At 35.7% G+C, this 18,610-nt stretch overlaps 1 protein-coding gene across 8 annotated transcripts in view; it reads left to right on the top strand.

Moving 5' to 3' along the window:
* ATRX (ATRX chromatin remodeler) overlaps positions 1 to 18,610 on the top strand; it is a 94,830-nt gene that overhangs the window by 39,184 nt on the left and 37,036 nt on the right. For 7 of the 8 annotated variants that reach the window (XM_074882519.1, XM_074882516.1, XM_074882518.1 and 4 more), the window contains 9 exons: positions 1,178 to 1,256; positions 7,748 to 7,878; positions 8,396 to 8,575; positions 10,824 to 10,917; positions 11,441 to 11,549; positions 12,174 to 12,353; positions 12,766 to 12,907; positions 14,112 to 14,221; positions 18,431 to 18,577. In XM_074882519.1, coding sequence (XP_074738620.1) covers positions 1,178 to 1,256; positions 7,748 to 7,878; positions 8,396 to 8,575; positions 10,824 to 10,917; positions 11,441 to 11,549; positions 12,174 to 12,353; positions 12,766 to 12,907; positions 14,112 to 14,221; positions 18,431 to 18,577 — 1,172 coding nt within the window. The remainder of the gene's footprint in view (positions 1 to 1,177; positions 1,257 to 7,747; positions 7,879 to 8,395; positions 8,576 to 10,823; positions 10,918 to 11,440; positions 11,550 to 12,173; positions 12,354 to 12,765; positions 12,908 to 14,111; positions 14,222 to 18,430; positions 18,578 to 18,610) is intronic. The other variant, XM_074882514.1, reaches the window with a different exon arrangement.

Below are 18,610 nucleotides of genomic sequence, written 5' to 3'. Positions count from 1 at the left end.
CTGTGTCTGAAGAGGCTATATAGGTTGATCGTTGAATGAGACTTAGAATCTGGTTTAACCAACAGGATAGTTCTATTTATCGAAGTCCCAGATTGAGGGACTTTTCTGTAATCACCTCTTACCCGGTCCTGTCAGACAGCTGGCTAGTGGTAATTCCAGGACAAGTGTACGTTAAAACAATTTGGAGCAAGCCTCTCGCAGCCTAGTTTTAGTCCACTCCCCACATGTAGGAAAGAAACAGTACAATTGATGAATGAGGGGATCCCAGTTCATTAGGATTTTGAGGTCTCTTTTTCCTAAGCTTAATTTTACTAACTAACAGATTTGACTGACTTACATGAGAGTCAGAAAAATGAGAGAAAAGGAAGGGAAAAGGGCTGGGAGCGTGCTAGAAATAATCTGAATTCCTCCAGTTCAACCAGGAGAGTGCAGAGGAGCTTAAAGGCAGGTATCATACTGTGTTATTCTTTATTATGTCCCCCATGCTGCTGGGTTTGATGTGCTTTCCATGAGAGACTGTATCCATGTAGTGCAGCTGAGTTTTGATATTTGCAGTAAGGATAGCACGTGTAGTTTTCACAACGTAAGTCTTCACACATACACAACAAGTGTACGTGCACTGTATTTGATACTCTGAAAGCAATAATACGCAAGGTTTATTGTTCTCGAGTACTTCTTAATGGCAGCAGGATGGCTCATAAGTTTAGTAGGTGATTCTGTAATATATTTGTTTGAGCCTTCTTTTCAGGTTACCCAAATTCAGTAGTGGAGCTTCTGAAATGGAGCTAGTAACTTCTTGGGAAACATAATTTCTGAATCCTAGGTGGAGTATTTAATCTCTGTATGTTTTGGTGTAAAAACCCAGATTTCACAGTATATAGTAGGGAAAGAATTGCACGTTGTACGTAGTAGCAAGGATAGTGTGGATAAAAGTGCTGCTTGAAAAACTAGATCCTTTTATTAATGAAAATATTTTCATATGTCAAGATAGGTAACTGGCTTTTTTGCTTGCTAGTAGAACAAGCTATTTTTATATGGGATTCTTGATGGAGACAATAGTTCATGTGCTGTGTTGTTTATTGCTGATTTTACATGTACTAAGTGTTTCATGTTTTCTGTTTTGTTTTTTTTTTTTGTGTGTATGTGTGTTTTGTTTTGTTTCTCCTTCCTCCCCCAGGAGATGAGGGAGAGACTAAATCAAGGGCTGTTCCAATGGAGGAGGAGGAAGATGATGATGATGACGATCCTGAGAATAGGTATGATACCATCCATAAGGACTTAAAAAAGATTATAACACACCCTAGGCGTGGGCGCAAACCGGCACAACGGAAGAGCAAGCAGGTTGTAAAAACCACGACTGCCTGCCTTGTAAAGACTCGCTCACGGGCCTCCCGCAAGTTTGAACAAGGGGCCAGAAAACAGAGGCCAAAATCCAGAATTGCAAAGAGTATTTAGAAGTGTTAGCTAACACACCTTGCATAGGGTGTGTTATAAACGCGCTGCAGCACTGTTCATTTTATGTTCCTGTTGAAAGTGTGAGGTTTGTGACAAGTATTTTATTCAGACAGATAAAAACCTTCTTCTGACAAATGTGAATTTCAGCTAGTTACATGAATAGAAGGTTAAAATTTGCCTCTGTGCAACATGCAGTGCTAAAATATTTTCAGATTGAACTCGGTTATTACTGTTACACAATTTGCTTTTTTAATTGAAACACCTTTTCTCAATAAAGAGAAAACACAGATGTGGAGAAAACAATATTAGATATATTCAGCTGTTAATTAAACTGAATTTTAATCCACTAAAGAGTACCTGAAGTGACTAATGTGATAGTTAAGGCCCCGATTCTACAAGCACTGTGCATAGGTTCAACTGGTATCAAAGAGACTAATTAATGAATTTTAAGTCTTTGCATAGATATTTTCAGAATTATATGTATTGTTTCAGTTTCAAGTTCAATAAAAAATGAATCTATGTAAGAAATAGTTAATTAAGATTTCTTATTTTACCAGTACCATTGTAGTTATGAAAATTAGCCTGGATAGAAAATGTAAAAGCTTCGTTTTCTAATGAGTGAATGCACAACATGAAGTATTGCTCAATTACGAGCCAGTTTCTTTTTGGAAGTTATTTTAGTTAGACTAAAGAGTTGTTCAGTTTTTTTACACAGTATTTCAGAAACTGATTTTTTTTTTTTTGCCATATAGCATGTATGGGACCAGCTTCATAGCTTTGCACAGTTGCTGATGGAGTCTTTTTCTGCTTCTGAGCCTTACTAGTTTAGAATATGGTATCTTTATTTCACAGAGTTGTATGTTTTGATCTGTGGCTGAAGTAAATTTTAAAAACACTGTTTTATATCCTTTATGGACCTCAGTTTGGCATCAAAATGCTGCTGATGTAGTTCTTTCTTGTTTTCAGTCATCAAATTTAATCAAGTAATTGTAGGGACTTGACAGCCCAGGGTCATAAGCAGAACACATAAACGCTGGTAATACAAGATTTTTTTTTTTTTTAAATGATGCTTTAATTCCAGTCCTGTTTTGATCCCCCCCTTCTTTTTTCTTTTTTGTTTGTTTCTTAAGTGTTTCTGGTTGATAACTAAGTGAATACACTTTTGTCAAAGTTCAGTGTTAACAGTACAAATGTTACTGACAGATCTTAATTATTAGTTTAAGAGCTATATTGGGAAATGAATTGATCCAATTGATAACAAACAAATCAGTAATATGAATTTGGGGTTTAAAAATCAGTTTCTGTACTTTGTTTTTAAGCTGAATCTTTGTTGAAATTTTTATTTAGGGAATATTTTGAATATATATATTTATGAGATGGGGAGGTATTTTGTCAATAAACAGTTTTGTCAACCTTCAGACATGTTAACTGGTAACTGCAGTCTACTTTTACGTTCATTATGCTTTGTACTTGGCACCAAAATCAGTTATATAAAATGTAAAAAGATGGAACAAGTTTCAAGAAGTTAAAAGCTTGTTCTTCTGTTTACTCTACACAAAGTGTTTAAATAGTTTACCTACTATTCAGATAAGTTGCCTATTTTCTTCCAGGCCAAAGAGGGTACATAGTACCTACTGGGTATTTGTAGTGTGGGAACTCTCATGTTTGCAAGTCTAGTTTAGATGTTCTGTTATTTGCATACCTCTGGATGTGCATGACATGAATATTAATAGTCCTGAAATCATCTTTGCCAAAATGCAATACCAAGTGGGTCATAATATGACATACAGCGCTGTATGCTTTCATCTTATGTTGTGTAATTATCTATTATTGGTCCTTCTGATCTTTTAAATGGCACTGTTTAATATGTTTGCGGTAGTTTTGTTTATTAAGAAGTTAATAGTGTATTTAATGCAGAATGCCTTTTAAGTATTTGATGGTTGCAATAAATTTTTGTAAAACGTTTTTCTTGTCCAAGCATTTAATTTAATACAACTCTGACAGCTTGAAAATTGGAGTCTTTCAACAAAGACAGTACAGTATTTAGAACAAGGTGTTTGGCAGTTTTCATTATTTTTTTTAAACATCTATGACATTTCATCAAAATATTCATCTCCTAAAATATATTTTAAAAGGTTCTAAATTTTTTAGTAATGTACCAAAGGCCCGTTATAAATCAGTAGTGCTCTAGCTGAAAGAATGGTGGCTTTTATTAGCCACATAAAAATGTCCTTCCTCCTCCACCCCCCAAAGGCTTGTTTTGGGCAACCTTATTTCTACAAATAATTAGTAGGTATTTATGAACACTACGTGTGAGTTGATACAATCAAATTGGTAAAAATACATAACGATAATTACCTAATATTTAAAATTATTGCTTCTTAAAAAGAAAAATTATTTTTATAGTGGTAGCATTGTCTCATCGATATTTTTGACAGTTTATAAGGGAGTCCATCATACTGGCACTCTATAATTATGTACAAGAATGGTGCAAATTACCATGTGGATTTAACTCCACATTATGAGAGGCTGCACCTACTATTCCGTTTTTCCTGAAATGTCTGAAGGATAATTTAAAGTAGTCATACTGTGACTAAGCAATCCCTGGGTAACTTCCAGTTTGCCTATCTCTTTCTAAAAATGTTTTCTTTTAGCATAAGTTTAAAAATACATAGTAATCAATTCATTATTTATAAATGTATATTGTTGGTGTCATTCTTACAAAGGTGAAATATATTTAAATCCTGATTTTTAGATAAGATTATACATACATACTGTTATTTTACTCTAGAGTTGTTTTTATGTGTCCTGGTTGAGGTTACAGTCCCATTCTGTAAGGCACTGTATAAATATGTGTTGGGAAACTGTCCTTTATACAAACCTCACAGTATGTTTAGATAAGATGGATTGGGGCTAGGCAACATGACATGCTTGAGGTCACAGCAGATCAGTGGCAGAAATGAACAAGATGCAGGGTGGTTTGGTTTTTTTCTTTTTTTTTTTTTTTTTTTTTTACTACCTGAAGTCCTGTGCTGGAGGTCATAAAGCTCTTTGTGCTTCTTAATTAAATTTGTTTATAGTGTTCAACTGTTACATCTGGTTGGCCAAGAATATCTTTTATGTCCTTGACCCAAGTAAATATTATGATATCTTTTGATTTTCATGGGTTTCTGTGGAAGAATGTGAGCAGGGGAGTTTTTACACTATCATAACTTGCTTTTCTTGGTACTTGCAGTTTGATGTTAATGCAAATATTAAAATGTTAAAGCTAGCATATGAAGCTTCTTAGCTTAGAAACCTGGTCACTTCAAATGGGTTTATATCTTAAAATAGAAATGTGATACATTATCCTGAGCCACATGCAGTTTAATTTAAAACCAGTGTCAAGAGTCCAGTACTCAATTTATTCTAATTCATATAAGCCATTTTTTACATCAGTCATTTGTCAGATGCATTCACAAGACTTAGTCCGTTTGATTCTAATATTGCTTACACTTTTAATTCCGATCAGATATATACTTACATTAAAAATAGGAATCTTTTAAATTCTGAACATCTCAACAATGTCTTACGTTTTGCCTAACATGTACCAGTGGAACACATTAAAGAGAATGTAGCTATTTTCACTAAACAATCATTTCCATCTCAGTTTGATTCAAAGTGGTTGAACTTTTATCGTAGCTGAAAACTATGTCTAATTGTCTATCTTGGAGTATAAAATAAAAAAATATTATTATAAATAATTAACTAGAAACTAATAAGTGTACCCAATCTGGTTGGTGGTTATGATGATGATTAGTAGGAAAAATAACAGTGTCTTCTGTTTATGGGTAGTAGATTTTGTTCATGGTACTTTTAGGTAAATGATACATTTGCCTTTTTTTTTTCCCCTTTAAAAAAATTCATAAAAGAAGAACTAAACATGTACGTCTTCTTTTGTTAAGAACCAAAGTCAACCTTTGTTTAAAAATGTATAAATACGTTTTTAAAGGTGACTTGTATGAAAGGTAAGTATCGTTATCCACATACAAGTTGTGTTAATTTTGCTAATGCAATTGAAGACAATCCAAAGTCAGTCAAATGCAGTATTACTAGGCAGTACTTTCAGGATTGAATTCTAAAATGTTGCAGTTCTTTTTAGTGTTTCTATTTTCTCTTTCAAAGCAAAACTTTGGTGACGATGTTATTTTTTTAAACAAGAAAAGTAGCTGCTGTCTGCATTTCCTGGTGTAGGATTTAAGGTTAATAATTTATGGCAAATGCTTTTAAAGAGAAGCCAATCCGTGATATTCCAAGCAGTTTCATTTTGAAGAAAAAGTTCTCCTGACCATTAAGAGATGGAGGAAATACAGTATTAGTTTCTTATATAAGGAGCTATTTATTCCTGCTGCTATTATACATGATGTGGTGGATTTTAAAAAAGCAACAAGAACCAAACAAAAAACCTAAGTTCCTTTCCCAAATCCTCTGGAAGGACCTAATGCAAAAAAAATTTGGAAGAGGATGTTACTTCTCTATGGACTTTAGTAAGTTTTCATTAGATTCACACTGTGATCTGTTGATATGTATGGAATTAAAGCTTACCAAGAGGAGTGCATTTTAAAGTTTTAATCAGCTATTTCTTCACAAGCCATTTCTCAAAAGAGGGGGGGAGTGTTTGGGATGCTGATGGATAGTTGTTGACTCACTGAACAATCTCAAATGTTTATTAAACTGTTTTACTTCCATCTTTTAATAACTGAATATATGGTAGCTTTTGGAGAATATACTATCACTCAAAAGATAGAAAATATTATGTGAAGTGTTAGGAAAGATACCTTGGGAAAATTCCCTTTGAAAAGTTTCTTTGTTTTAGGGACATGTTATATGCTAAAAAATGAAATACACATTCTTTAAAACCTATTTTATAGTGCTACATAAAAGTAACAATTTTCCAGTGTGTAAGAAAATGTACTTAAAAAGATCACTGTTCCTTTGCCATTTCCATGTGAAGCCTAGGTTGTGATTCAGCATCATGGTTTTTGAACTGTTGTTTTGACTGGTATAAAAGCTGTCCTATTCTGAACCATGGACATACAGGGTACGTTAATTCTCCTGAAAGGCAAGACAGACCAGATTTGACCTATGGGGAAAAAAACCCCTTCATTTAAAATTGACTACCATGGAATGAAAACTTTAGTATTTCTGATATTTATATGAGGAAGGCCTGGTTTCATTCTGTCAGGATTTTTTTTCCCCCCTGGAAGTACGAGTTTTCAGATAAGTCCTCTATTTTCCTGTGCTTTTGACATATAATTTTATATTTTGCCTTGGATAGATTCATATAAGATATTTTTTTTGTTGCAAGAGCATGTAAAGAAATCACTTTTCCGTAGTAACTTCTTGTACATTAGCTGAAAACATCCTTGTGCTGAAATGAAACTGAGAAGCTGAGCAAACAGTTTGTGTAACAGGAAATAAGATCATAATTTTTCTTGAAGTTCAGGTCCTGTAATGTTTGATAAAACTTCTTTTGTGTGTGTATATACCCATATATGGGGTTTTGCTATAGTTGCTTTAAGGCAAGTGATTGTAGTTATATGAGAGACTCAGTGTGGGGTTTTTTACCCGAGGCACTTAATATCCATTAATCTTGAGATATCATGAGTTGCTTCGATTACTACAGCATGTCTTTTGCAGTAGGGTGTGCCCAGGAAATTAGAATGGTGATCTGTGAGTTAATGCATATTGCAATAGTCTTTTTCTCCTTGTTTAAAACATGGGTTCAGTGATACACTGTTTTAAAAACTTCCTGTTTATATATATACTAGTCAAGTAGATTCAGTGCCTCAGGAAATTAATCTAATTGATTTATATCAAATAAGTGTGATAACCATTTTGGGGGGGAATTTGAGTATTAGGATCTGGTCTGCAGCATCTTCACATTCTTGTTATAGTTAAGATTCATATAGGTGCCTATGCCAGAATTGATAAGAGTATGTCCAGATAGACCATGAATAAAATCAAATGTTTAGGTTTGTAAACTTGATAGCTGTCTCCAGTCTCAAGATGAGACTTCTTTTTAAAGAAGCATTATACAACTTTGCTTTCTAAAAGCAAGTTAACACGTTACATTTAACATGAGATTTTTGCTGATATATCCTGTCTTACCACAATGACTTTTCATCCTGTATCTTCTTTTTGTTCAGCTTTCAACCTTTTTTTGAAGTTCTGAATGGTATAGGATTACACTTATCATTCACAGATTTACTTGAACAATGGAATAAATAGTTTTTTCTGTTTTACTTCAAAGAATTGCCAAGAAAATGCTTTTAGAAGAAATCAAAGCCAATCTTTCCTCTGATGAGGATGCATCTTCAGATGATGAATCGGATGAAGGAAAAAAGAAAACTGGAAAGCAAAATGAAAACACAGCAGATGATGGTGAGCACCAAAAAGCATCTGGGAAAATGTGGTGCTGTAGCACCTATCATAATTTGAAAGGTCATTTGGGAAAACTAGAGTTACTAAAGTTTCTTCAGTTTTCAACCAAAAAATGTCATTGATGTTGATAGGTAGTTGCCAAATACAGGCCAATGTACATGATCACGAGGATTATAATCTCTTTTACTCTTCGTAAGTGTAATTTTTTGTTAATAGTCTGATTTTTGTAACCAGTTTGGAAGTCCTAGGGATTTGTCTGGAATAATCTACACAGAACAGTAAAACGTGCAAATGCACGGGAGAGATTTGACTAACATACACAGTCATTGGAACAGACATTCCAAGTGTTCAGGCAGTGTAAAATACTTAAAATTTGAGGGAACAACAGTATGTTGTTGCCTGTAATTTCCTGGAAAAGGACAGAATTTAGTCCAAATTAATTCAGATTTTAATTCTTGACAAATTTAAGAAGAAAAATGACCAGTGTGCATGTCGTACTGACTCTTCTCTCTGACAGAAGAGAATGAAAAGGAAGATAATTCTGAATCTGATTCAGAGGAAGAAGAATCAAAGAAGCCTAGATACAGACACAGACTGCTGAGGCACAAGCTGACAGTGAGTGATGGAGAATCTGGTGAAGAAAAAAAGGTGAAACCAAAAGACAAAAAAGAAGGGAAGCGCAGAAATAGAAGGAAAGGTACATAATCCAAATGTTTTTTGTCACAAAAAGTATTTGCTTCTATAAAATAAGTCCAAAGCATGTCAGAATGGAGATCTGAAACATCATCATTTCAAAATCTCTGTAAAAGTTCCTTGTGTATTAAGTCTAGAATTCTCTTATCTATGTTTGATAAACAGTTTTATTTAAAATGTTGAATACAAATGCAACTCTCTCCATTTACTGTATCCTCTGAATTGGATTATCTTGTTGAGTCTTAGAATATTAATCTTTAAGAGAGGCAAGCCCCCTATGTCTAGTTTGTGAAAATCAATCTTGTCCTTTTTGTAATTTCTCTCTTTAACTTGAACTGTTAGTAGGCTCTTATGCATCAGGACTTTCTCCATCCTAGAATTCAAGTGTTGCAGGCTTTAGTTGAACACCAGATGGCACTGTGAAGTGATGCTTGGCTTTGACTTTTCATATTCATTGTTGCATGCAAGAACAAAGAATCTGTCAGCTTCTTGCACTTAATAATTTTGAGCAGAGGATGGGAGTGATAGTAAAGATACGTGCTTACTGCCACGTTGGTCAGTGTAGATGTTCATCGTATTTTGTGGCCAGTGAAAGTGAGGGTGTGCAGTACTTTCCTGTTCTTAGTGTTGTACTAATGGTAGCCACCTTTTGCGGTGTTCCACAGATGCAATGCAATTTGTTTATCATTTTCCTTCATGAAAACTCACATTTTTATCTGAACGTATATGCATGCTTTTCCTCCCTTATTCTACCGCAACACTTTTTTCAAGAAAAGTAATTGTAAATTACAGTGTCAATGTGCAGATAAGATGCAGCCAGACTAATTCTCAGGGTTCTGTGGTGTAAGTCTTTTAAATTCACTAGTCTCAAGTAGAACAATATGCTTCATTTCAGCTTGCTGTTTTTTAGCCCTATGTTACTACTATTACATTTCCCCATGTATGTAAAACAATCCTTTAAGCCTTGTTATTGATAAAACAGTTACTTTCTACTGTGTTCAAGGTCAAAATGAAATTATAAAGGTGCTAAAGGGCATGCTGGTCTTAATTACCTATAAATGCCAGCAATAGCATCTAGAAGTAGTTACAGAAGTATTACCTAATGTGGCTAGTTTAGGTGTATTTTTAATTGTCTTCTGAGTCAGTTCTAAACTTCAAGCCATAAATGCAGTAATACAATTGTATGTGGTGTTTGTAAATAAGGGCTATTTGCATGAATTGTAAAGTACAATTATAAAATTACATCTAAAATGTTTGAAACAAAAGCTTCTGTTTAACTAAAAATCATCTTTGGTTTTCTGAAGTTCTGTACTTTCCCCATTGTGTTCTCTCCTCCTCACTGTCTTTGAAATCTGATGCTTTCTATCATAATGCTGTCATTTGCTTATAAACTACACTTCGATGTGTTGGTGCACAAAGACCTCAATTCTTGTTGGCATAATATGCCATCTGTCAGGACTCAGCTAGTGCTTACATGTTAAGCTTTTTTACTTTATACTCCCGTTGTGGTTTAACCCCAGGCAGCAGCTAAGCGCCACGCAGCCACTCGCTTGCTCTTCCACCCTTCCCAGTGGGATGGGGAGGAGAATTGAATAAAAAGTAAAACTCTTGGGTTGAGATAAGACCAGTTTAATAACTAAAATGAAATATAAAATAAAATATAAAGTAATAACAATAATAACTAATACTGATAATAGTAATGAAAAGGAATATAACAAAAAGAGAGCAATAAAGCCCAACCAAAGACAAGTGATGCACCATGCAGTTGCTCACCACCCGCTGACCAATGCCCGAGCATCAGCCTGCCCTTCCTGGCCAACTCCCCCCAGTTTCTGTACCCCTGATACCCCTTGGGCTAGTTCAGATCAGCTCTCCTGGCCCTGTCCCCTCCCAGCTTCTTGTGGACCTGCTCGCTGGCAGAGCATGGGAAACCGAAAAATCCTAGCTTAGGATAAGCACTACTTAACACACTCATGTTTAGTTGTGTCTATCAACATTATTCTCACACTAAATCCAAAACACAGCATTGTACCAGATGCTAGAAAGAAAACTAACTCTATTCCAGCTGAAACCAGGACAACCCCTTACATTCCTGTTGCTTCTTATTAGTATGTTTAATGAGTCCTGTATTGTCTGAGAGGAACTTTTACAGTGCTTGTTGATCTTAAACAGTTTGTTGTATAATTATAAGATATGTAATGTTGCGAACCTCGCAATAATATTCAACATAAAATCATACTTTATTTTCAAAGTGAGCAGTGATGATTCAAATGATTCAGAGTTTCATGAATCTGCAGTTAGCGAAGAAGTCAGTGAGTCTGAAGATGACCAACGTCCAAGAACAAGGTATAAATAAAATTTAACTATGCTTATCCTGTGTTTGTTTTTTGGTTTTTAATAGTGCAATTTAGGCAGTGAGATGGTAAAAGTTAAAGACTTGGATCAATCCTTAAAACCTTTGATGATACTTATCTATAATTCGGTACAAAGCTAATTAACTTCGCAGCAAATGGGAGAATTTTGAATTTGTACCACAGTATGTGGTTCAGAGCAGTTTGAGTCTGTATGAAAAAAAAAATTAAAAATGAGCATTTTTATGCCAGATATGTCAATGTCAATTGAGGAATTGTGGATTACAGTAGAAGACTAATACATAACAACTCTGAGATTCTTCAGGGTTGTCTGGAATAGACTGTTGCTATGTGTGTTCAGTGAGTTCAGGGGGGAGGAAGGACTTTGGAAGTAAAACCCTGATTAGACAAAAGGAGTATATATTCTATTAATTACCAATATAGTTTTAATCATTGTTTTCAGTGAGGCAATGAATTATCATTGTTAATCAGTAATACTGCCTTTTTTTTTTAAATAGATCTGCTAAGAAAGCTGAGGCAGAAGAAAACCAGCGCAGTTACAAACAGAAAAAGAAACGAAGGCGTATAAAGGTTCAAGAAGACTCTTCAAGTGAAAACAACAATAAGGTGCTATATTGTGTTTTGAATTAATGGAAAAGGAGTTCCTGTCTCTTCTGCCAACTGCTTAGGGACTTGGGTATTTCAAACAGCTCTGTACAAACTACAATAAAAAATTATAACTTTTCGCAATGTTAATTCAGTGCTAAAGTTTGTAAAATGGCACCGTTGTGGAGAAAACCCACTGCATTTAACTAAAGCCATTTCCTGTCTAGATCTTGATAAAAATGCATGGTATCTTTAACTAAGTGTAGAAGATGACACAAATAATAGATTAAGGCTTTCCTGGTATTAGGGTTTCTTTGTGGAGTAGGTGATAGCTGATCTGATCTAGCACCACTAGAACAGAAAAATAGTTCTTTATTAATAGTCATTAGTTACTATCAATTGATAACAGTACCCTCAGTACTGCCTTTGCACAGCTGGGCTTATCTTTAATATCTCAGAATACATTATAGTTAAGGTGGCACCACTTTCGTCGTGCTGGCTAACTTGTTTTAAAATAAAGTATCTTTCTTCCTATGAGCTAAACTCTATCTGTGTGTAATGTTGGGAAATAGTCTAAAAATGAAGGCTTTGATGATCTGTGCCATAATTTTCTTGCTAATACTTAATTTATTTAATTTGTAATAGAGTAATTCTGAGGATGAGGACAATGATGATTCAAAATCTCCTGGAAAGGGCAGGAAGAAAATAAGGAAAATTATTAAAGATGATAAGCTTAGAACAGAAACACAAAATGCACTTAAAGAAGAAGAAGAAAGAAGAAAACGTATAGCAGAAAGAGAACGGGAGAGAGAGAAATTGAGAGAGGTATGTTATGTTTTCTTTACAAAATGCTAGGAAGTTGAATTGTTGATGGTGTTTAAGACAACATATTTGTACCTCAATTTAATTTGATAAGTAATTTTAAAAGTACTTATATTTAGCCTGGTAAGCCACAAGTTTTATTTGTAGTTTCGTGCAGGTTAACAGTGGTAGGTTTTATTTAAGACTACCGAGATCTGTTTCAAGATCTACTGAAAGCTGTTTCAATCGCCTACTGTTTTACTTTCTGTGGGGAAAAGCACTCTCCCAAAGTAGGTTGTGATTCATAGTGAAGAATTAAAGGTTTCTCTTTACTAAATAAATTATTACTTCCAATTTTGCTAAAGCTAGTGTCTGTCAAATGCTTGATATTATTCATGTGTGAAGTATCCCTGTGATGCCCTGTTTCTGCTTATAGGTGATAGAGATAGAAGATGCATCACCTCTGAAATGTCCCATTACAACTAAGCTGGTTTTAGATGAAGATGAAGAAACAAAAGAGCCATTAGTGCAGGTTCACAGGAATATAGTTACCAGACTGAAACCACACCAAGTAGATGGTAAGGAAAGAGAGGTTTAATTTTCCCCCCCACCTCCCTCCACTGGCACAGCACCTTCTGCAGCCTGAATTAGAATTGTAAGAAAAACTCCGTGGCAGGCAAATGCCAGAATGTCAGGTTTAATTCTTTATTTTTGGAACATCTGATCAAAAGTAAGTGAGATCAGCAATACGTGTATATATATATGTTTCTCCTACAAGTGAGGAAACTTAGAAATGTAAAGTTGGAAGGGTCCTCAGAGTCATCTAATTCTCCACACTGAGGCAGAATCAAGTATACATTTACCTGTTCTATTGAGGAATTAGGATGTTCACTTCCCACAGTTCTCAGTGAAGATTTACAAATCTTGCAGTATTTTCCTGGCTTTCTCAACAGAAATTTTTTTCTTCCTGATACTTGACATGACTGCAAATCAAGCCAACTTCTTTCCATGTTCTGTTTCTAGTGAAGAAGGAGAAAAGGAGAGTAACCAATCATCATTTTCTTCACAACTCATTCTGTTATTTTAAATTTTCCTCAAAGTTGATAATCTACAACCGTTCCATTTTAGTAAGAAACTTCTGGTCTTGCTTCCACTCTTAAAGGGAGGCGCCCTGAACCAGACACAGAGTCAAGTTAAAGCCTCATCTGTGCTGAGTGTAGCATAGTAGAATACAAATCCCCAATAAATACATTGGAAAGAACAAAAAAAATCACCCTGCAGACCTCATGTGGTTAATGCTTTTTGTTACGTAGCATATATTTCCTTTCCTTTTTCAGCTGTCATGGTTCTTAACTTGATTTTTTTTTTACCTCTTTAAGCCTAGAATTTCACATCTGATCTGTATTGGCAGAATTTCTTCTAGTTAGTTTCAGATAATTTTGCTAATTTACCAACATCATTTTACTCTTTCCATGAAGTCCTTGCCACTTTTTTTTCTGCCTCCTCTTTTCTTCCTGTCCCCAAGATCCCAGTCATCTGCAGTCTGCCCAGTAATACTTTCTAAGCCAGTTACCACATCGTGTTCAGTGAAAACTGTGAATATAATTAAGTTCAAGACAAAGATCATCCCATATCCCATTGGACAGAAATGAATCAATAATTATCCTGAGCACTGTTTTTGTAAGGGTTATCATGATCTTACAGTGATCACACCTATCTCTTACCAGGTGAAATTAAATAAGATGAATGTTTAATAAGAAATTTTTCAATAATTTTCTTCAGGTGTTCAGTTCATGTGGGATTGCTGTTGTGAATCTGTAAAAAAAACAAAGACATCTCCTGGTTCTGGATGCATTCTTGCTCACTGTATGGGTCTGGGGAAAACATTACAGGTAAGAAACAAAAGCCATCTAGTTCTCTGGTCTATAGCTTACTCTCAAAAGCTGATCCAGCGAAAGCCAATTTTAATGACTTTCAGAACATAGTAAAACTTCCTGTGTCCTAGGCAGTGACTCGATGAGAGTTGCTGGAGCAAACAGTTTGTAAAGAGTATACAGCTGTGATAGTTCTGATACATGCTTGTGCTTTCTCTGCTTTTAAAATATCTAAAAATAAATCAGGTAATCATTGATATTCCTGTGAAAAAGTCATACTTAATTGTAAGTGATGTGTAGCTCCCTAGCAACTCAGGACAAGAAAATACAGCTGGCAGGAGAGAGGCTTCAGGAACCTATGTTTCCAAGACAGTTTAATAATCTTAAGCAGGTTTTGTTTTTTACTGTCTTCCTCATTCATGTGTTGCTCCTTAAACTGCTTATTTTCCTCAGTGGTTTTTCAGTTTATTTGTTGCCCTGATAAAGTAGAAGTTTATCAGGGTTTTGATATTTTTTTTTATGCCAGACTTTTAGTGTCTAAAGTCAGATGCTTTCTGTTTTAGTATAAACAATGTTTTGCTACAATTTAGACTCTTTTGGGTTGAGGGTCAGGGGGCATTTGTTTTCTATTTCAGTAATTGTCCATATATACATTCATATTTTTGTGTTGTTCATCACAGACAGTTAAGACCAGAAACTTTCATTGCCTTGGCAGTTAACTGTAGGGCATACTTTCAACCCCTTTTTCATTTCTTTCTTTCCTTTGGCTTTACAATTCTTTGCTTCCTGAGATCTTCAGGTTCAAGCCTTCATTGTTGCTTCAGTGCATGTTTGTTCTCCTTTACACTGCTGAAGACTGCTTTGTAAAAATCTTTAAAGCAGAACATTGTAGCATTCCTTAAAAAAAGATTTCCATATTTCTTGATCTGATACAAGTGGCTCTTTTTCCATGTTAAAATTTGCATAGTGAACAACTTCCCATTTCTATTAGTCTTTAAAATCTGAAACTCAATCCCCATCCTGAAATGTTTCTTCTGAAACTGATCAGCCAAGCAGTTGCTGTAAAACAATCCTTATAGCTCTTGGGCCTCAGGAAAGGCTTATGCCCTTGACCTTCAAAAGAGGTAAAAGTTCAAAACAGGTTTTCTTGAATTCCTTGCATCTCAATATTCATGCAAGTACCTTTTCAGGGAAGTCAGGAGTGTTGCATTCCTTTCTGTGTTTATTTGTTTCCAGTTTTCTGCCTTCATAAATTTTGGTTTTGCATTTAGACAGATGTGGCGTCACCACAAATAGTATGAGCAAAGACCTGGGGTTGAGTTGCCTGTCTTGCTGCTTTGCTGCCTGGTCAGTTCCCAAGAATCCTTTAGCAGAAGTCAGTTGGCAGAAAACCTTTCCCTCTGGTTCTGGGAAAGAGAAAGGAAAATTTTTGAGAGCTCTGAAGAAGAAAGTTGGGTAACAACCTTATCTGTGCTTGGAAAGGGCCCTTGGAAAAGCAGGGCCGCTTTGGTCTTCCTATCATTGGCCTTCGTTGATGCTTTGTTTCCTCATTTCTGGAGGAAGCAGATATTCCTGTATCTTTATCAGGACAATTGGCTAGTGAAATGGATTACTGTGAACCTTTTTGATCTCTGGCTCAAGCTGAATCATTAGAAATCTAACTTGCAGCTTCTGCAGACTTTGGAATTGATTACAACTGATTTCAATTCATCATCAGTCAGGGCCTTCCTGTGCCAGGAGTGGTTCTTAACTATACAGTCACTTGACAAGAGATCCACCTAGTGCTCTGGTGAGTTTGTGACCGGCAAGTCTAGATCATGTTAGCAGCCAGTACTCGTGCAACACTTCATTCTGAATTCTTCTTCACGTGCTCCGAATATGGATGCACTTTACTCATTCCCTGGAGTGCAGTATCTTTAGCGTGGTGATGATGGTTCTCAAAGAGGTTATTTTCTTCCTACAGTGAGGATGGGATCCTCAAAGCGTCTGTGAGGAAATGCCATTTCAGCATCCTCTTCCATCTTGGTCAGTTGTGATAGAAGCTTTCCCATTGGATTGGGAAGCCCTATCACCTGACCTGAAGGCTCAAGATGTGTTCATTCGTAGAGAGGTCAGTATATCAACATGCTGAATTCCAAGCTGTATGAAAGATGTCTCAACGTTGTTGTGCTGTAGCTAGATTCATAGTCTGCAAGCGACAACAGCCAGTTTTACAACTTTTAGCAAACAAAATGCTGTAAGGTCCTGTTGACAAGCAGTTAGTCTTTGACACCTGTATGTTTGGAATGAGGCGTCTCAGTATATTTTACTCTCTGTAGGGCTCACATCTGCCTTGCTAGTTGGTGTTTGGCATGGCCAGCACACCTGGTTGCTGCTAGATAGCAGACTTGGCGTGGCTTGAAGTCTTTCACTATTATTTTTAGAGACTTGAAATGTGCTTCAAGAGAAACTCTTCAGACAGAATCTAGCAGGAGGTGTCTTATTCTTTGCTAGAATTAGTTATGCCTTACTGGGTCATCAGATGGCTTCCTTATTATTGTGTCTTCCCTCTAAACCATTGCTACCCAGAATTCTTCAAAAAGTGAAGTTAAATGAGAAATACCTAATCCTGCTTTCCTCTGACCGAATTCAGACAAATTTTATTTAGAACATTGTGATCCTGAGAATCTTCCTTCTTGACCTGCAAATTGCAGGATATAGTCACGGAGTGCATAAGCTAGCGTAACATCTTCGAAACATACATACTTCGAAAATCACCTTTGAAGAATATATTTTTACATGCTTGATTCTAGCTTAGGTGTTATGGCTCTTTAGGAGTTAATTTCAATGAGATTTGCAATCTTTTGCAGAACTGTTGTGCTTCAGTGTAGCAATGTAGTCTGGGTGACTTGGTACACTTACACCTTACACACTAGATTGATTGATGAAATATTTCACAGCAGGTGTGTTCATGACATTTATTTTGGCTGTAACTTCTTGATAATCAATGAAAGCCGCAAATATGTATCACGTATTTTTATGGCCAGTATTTGTAGTTTAGGTAGTTGGTTTTTTCCTTAAGTGGTTATTTGCCGGTCCTTCTACTGTACTCTGTAATGCCATTTGTTGTTTAGCTCTTAAAAGAGCTAAATTGGTGATAAGTTTTAGAAGACTCTGCAAACTGCAAAGAATGTCAGTAAAGGATCAGGGAAGTAAGGCAATTAGGGACTTGTTGGCTGTCCAGGAGTCCTATGACTTTTGAGTTTAGCCTTTATGGGTAGGTTTTGCATCTGAACATGAGAGGCTTTTGTCTTGATCACAAAACCACTAGTAATTCCTTTCATATTGCACCATCTAAAAGCAGTTTGTTTCCCAGTGTTCCAAGTATAGTCATGCGGTTTGAAATTACTTTGAACAGTGTATTAAATCAGAGTTGCCAGCCACCAAGGTTTGATCTGGAAAGAACTTTCCAGATGTTGTACAGTTACATGGATTAGAGTGCAGCCTTCACCATTAAAAATCTGGTGTGAGAGCTGAAGCTGCCATGGGATCACTGACTCTTCTGCTCCCAGGTATTTACAGGTTACTTCTAATCCTATCTTTGCTACTGCTGAAAAACAGGCAGCCCGGCAGAAACACTGAGTGACATCAAAAGATTTTAAGTTTTTTCCCAGGCCTCAAGGAGGTGTTATCATCTGCAATATATAGCCAGTCTGGCTACAGGGTGGATACTTGGAAAGCATTTCAATAACCTGCTTCAGAGCTCTTTTGAGAGCATTTGCCAATATGTTGAAAAAAATCTGGAAAACATTGATATAAAACCGAAGTTCACTTTCAAGAAACTTGATACATTTATGAAGTCCAGAGAGGTGAACTTATTTAGTGTTTGGGGCAAGTATTGGGAGAAAGCTTACAAATGACCTAATAGAAATGTTTAGTTTATGAAAATGATTGGTGAAATGTAAAGGGAGGGTTCCTTAGTTATGAAATCATTCAGCTATCTGGCGCAATTCAAAACTACGTGTGTCTTGGTATATGAAGGATGTATGTAGCTGTATAACAGTAATAAGTGTATGACTTCAAAATACATGTGTATTAAATTTTAAGCAGTGAGTTGTTTAACAAACAGAAAAAGAAGTTTTAAACAAGACTGTTGGTAAGTTCTATATGTATATTTTGTATGTTTCTTTCCTACTGCTTAATACCTAGTGTTTTATTTGGTATTTTGTCTGTTTTTTCCTCTTGCAGGTAGTAAGTTTTCTTCACACAGTCTTGCTGTGTGACAAGCTGGATTTTCGGACAGCTCTGGTAGTGTGTCCACTGAACACTGCCTTGAACTGGTTGAATGAGTTTGAAAAATGGCAAGAAGGTTTAGAAGATGATGAAAAACTAGAGGTATAAGGCTTAAAGAGAGTTCTTAAAAATGAA

Source organism: Strix uralensis, chromosome 13 (assembly GCF_047716275.1).
Source record: "Strix uralensis isolate ZFMK-TIS-50842 chromosome 13, bStrUra1, whole genome shotgun sequence".
NCBI classification, from domain to species: Eukaryota; Metazoa; Chordata; class Aves; order Strigiformes; family Strigidae; genus Strix; species Strix uralensis.
Note: the sequence above shows the minus strand (reverse complement) of the source record. Positions and strands in the feature narration are given on the sequence as shown.